The sequence below is a fragment of the Cotesia glomerata genome, unplaced genomic scaffold (assembly GCF_020080835.1).
Source record: "Cotesia glomerata isolate CgM1 unplaced genomic scaffold, MPM_Cglom_v2.3 scaffold_22, whole genome shotgun sequence".
Lineage (NCBI taxonomy): Eukaryota > Metazoa > Arthropoda > Insecta > Hymenoptera > Braconidae > Cotesia > Cotesia glomerata.
Window position 1 is genome coordinate 25561 of NW_025402663.1, and position 2939 is coordinate 28499.

General features: G+C 48.2%; 1 protein-coding gene across 1 annotated transcript; it reads left to right on the plus strand.

Annotated features, from left to right (window-relative positions):
- Positions 1 to 1007: 1007 nt before the first annotated feature.
- Positions 1008 to 2378, plus strand: LOC123274095. The gene is made up of 2 exons (XM_044741587.1): positions 1008 to 1721; positions 1799 to 2378. The coding sequence occupies exons 1-2, from the start codon at positions 1008 to 1010 to the stop codon at positions 1829 to 1831; spliced, it is 747 nt and encodes a 248-aa protein (XP_044597522.1). The 3' UTR covers positions 1832 to 2378.
- Positions 2379 to 2939: the final 561 nt, after the last annotated feature.

Below are 2939 nucleotides of genomic sequence, written 5' to 3' on the forward strand. Positions count from 1 at the left end.
TTAGAAGCCCCATAAAGAATTTTTAAGTTTAATTCGATCGAGCCAAGAATTTCGAAGTAATTCCGAAAAAACCTTTTTTTTGGTTTTCTTTCGACAACGATAACTCACGAACGAATCAACCGATTTTGACCGGACTGGTAGCGATCGACGTGGTTTTTTTGAGTTAAAAAGCTGATTAGTTTTTAGAATTGAACCATCAAGCCATTTGAAAGTTATTCGAAAAAAACCACATTTAAAAAAATTTTTTTTTTTTTTTTTTCAGTTTTTGAAGATTTCTCAAAATCTATTGATCTGAATCGGTCCAAATAGTTTTCAAAATCTAAGTTTGGTCAAGCCCTTTCGAATGGCACCAACCGCGATCAAATCGGTAAAGCCGTTCAAAAGTTATAGGAGGTTTACATCCACACACACACACACACACACACACACACACACACACACACACACACACACTCGGGGCAGAAGAGATACTGCTACCGGGCGCGTCTCCCCGAGCGGATGGGAGAACGCTCGCTGTCCTTGGATGACACTTAATCTCTTAGTTGATGAGGTACAGCGGGTAGGAGCCAAGCAAAATAACCAAACAAAATACGCTCCCGTGGACAAAACTCCCCTTTAATGGGTTGGTCACACTAACTGACCTAGCAAGACGATTGGTTCCTGCTGTAACTCACTGGGAGTGTCCGGAACCTGTATCGTAGTTTCCGACGATGCAGGCCACGGCTGATGTGAGCTTGCTCTGCCGAGGTGAAAGTTGCAGCAGTGGATCAGGAGCCAGCCACTTCGGGCCTTGATTAGGAAGTACGCAGTGAGTGTTAGAGATCGGAATCTTCACCGCTCCGAGCGAGTCTAGTCCGTCCGTGTATTCCGGGACTGGCTAAGTGTCGGCTAGGCCTCAGGGAACTGGGGTAGGAGTACTATCTCCGAGGGTACACCCGTTCCTAGTTATGGCAACCCGCTCCACTCCGTACGATGCGCTGGTAAATCAAAAAAGTATGAGTAGAAATATGGAAACAAACAAGAGTCAAAACGGGGCTCACGCCCAGCAAGCAGCTATCGTAGCAAGCGCTGAGATGAAGAGGGCACAAGCGCTGGAACACCTTGATAAGCTTACTAGAGAGCTGCATGAGTTTGTTAAATCTAAAGTCAACATCCACAAAGAGATCAAGACGAAGACAACCGGTGTAGTCAACGCCCTTCAAAGGTTCAGAACACTTGATGACGGATGGCAGGCACAACAACGGCAAACTCTCAATGTCACACCGAAGAAGAGCAGACAACCTGCCGCAGACACCGTCGAAGAGATGGACACCGGTGCCGAAGGCGATGGTGAATCTCTAACAGAAGACAGAAGCGACACTGGTGTCAGGTCTGGGAAGAGGAAAGACCGTAACTCTCCTGACCCAACGGTCAACCAAGTAATGAAGAAAAAGGACACAAAACCAAGTCCTCCGAAAGAAGTGGCGGCACGGAGTGCCAAAAATAAGGAGGTCGACGCGTGGCAAAAAGTAGAATCGAAGAAGAGAAGGCCGGAGCAGGATCACCTCCCAAAGCAATTGCCGAAGGAGCCACGACCGGAACCTAAGCGGAAAAAATCGCGCAAATGGATCAGACCTGACGCGCTGATAATCCGCCCTGCCGAAAAAGAGAAGTATTCCGAGATATTGCGCCGCATAAAGCGTGATGTCCCAGCAGACCAGGTTCGAAATACCGTCGAGAAGATCCGCAGGACAATGACCGGAGATATGCTGATCACGTTGTCAAGGAAAAGTGCTGACAAAGGCCAAGCCTTGCAGAGGACCATCACAGGAATTCTTCAAGACGATGCTAAGGTAGTCTGTAAAGGTCCACAGGAGACCATTGAGATTCGAGACATCGACGAAGAAACGACGAAGGAAGAGATCCAGGCCGCCCTGAAAGAGGAAGTTGGAAAAGATCATGAGATACCTCTAGAAGGAATAAAAATCCGTAAGGCTTTCAGAGGTACGCAGACGGCTGCAGTCACTTTACCTATGACCATCGCGCGAAAATTAGTGGAAGGAACCGGCAAGATCCATGTCGGGTGGGTTAACTGCCGAATCAAAGCGACGACGAGACCTATCCAATGCTTTAAATGCTGGCACTTTGGACATGTTGGGCCCCAATGTAAAAGCCAAGTAGACCGATCTAAACTCTGCATCAGATGTGGACAAGAAGGGCACCGTATCGCGGACTGTAAAAATTCTGCCAAGTGTGCAATATGTGCTGACCAGCAAGGAGCAAAGGACGTGGCTCACCATGCCGGCACCTACAGATGCCCGGTATATCAGGAGGCGCTCCAGAAGTTGACGAACAAACAAGCATGAGGATATTGCAGCTCAACCTCAACCATTGTGAAGCAGCGCATGACCTGCTCATGCAATCTGTGCGAGAATTAGAGCTGGACTTGGTACTGATAGCAGAGCCATATAAACACCTGAGTACCCAACCCTGGGAATCTGACAGCACATCCAAAGCTGTCATCTGGTCATGTGGCAAGCTTTCTTTCCAAAATGCAGTCGACAACAGCAATGCCGGCTTTGTAGCAGTATCAGTAGAAGGCATCCGCTTCTATAGCTGCTACGCACCACCTAGCCTCTCCATTGTTGACTTCACTGATTTCCTGGATCGACTAACCGAAGATGCGAAGCAATACCATCCAGTAGCGATAGCCGGAGACTTCAACTCCTGGGCAGTTGACTGGGGCAGCAAACATACAAACGCACGAGGGAAAGCACTACTGGAGGCCTTTACTACACTAGATGTGGTTTTGCTCAACAGTGGTGATACGCCGACCTACACCAAAGGTGACGCAAGCTCAATTGTAGACCTCACTTTTGTCAGTAATAGCCTTGCCAGAGGCGACTGCAACTGGAAAGTGTTGGACATCTACACTGCCAGCGACCATCATGCGATATTCT

Excerpts from the sequence above, each read along its gene's own strand:
- LOC123274095 (XM_044741587.1), top strand. The coding sequence starts at position 1,008 with ATGGAAACAAACAAGAGTCAAAACGGGGCTCACGCCCAGCAAGCAGCT. Across the intron at positions 1,722-1,798 it reads TTCGAAATACCGTCGAGAAG|GACCATCACAGGAATTCTTC; the intron begins ATCCGCAGGACA and ends AGCCTTGCAGAG.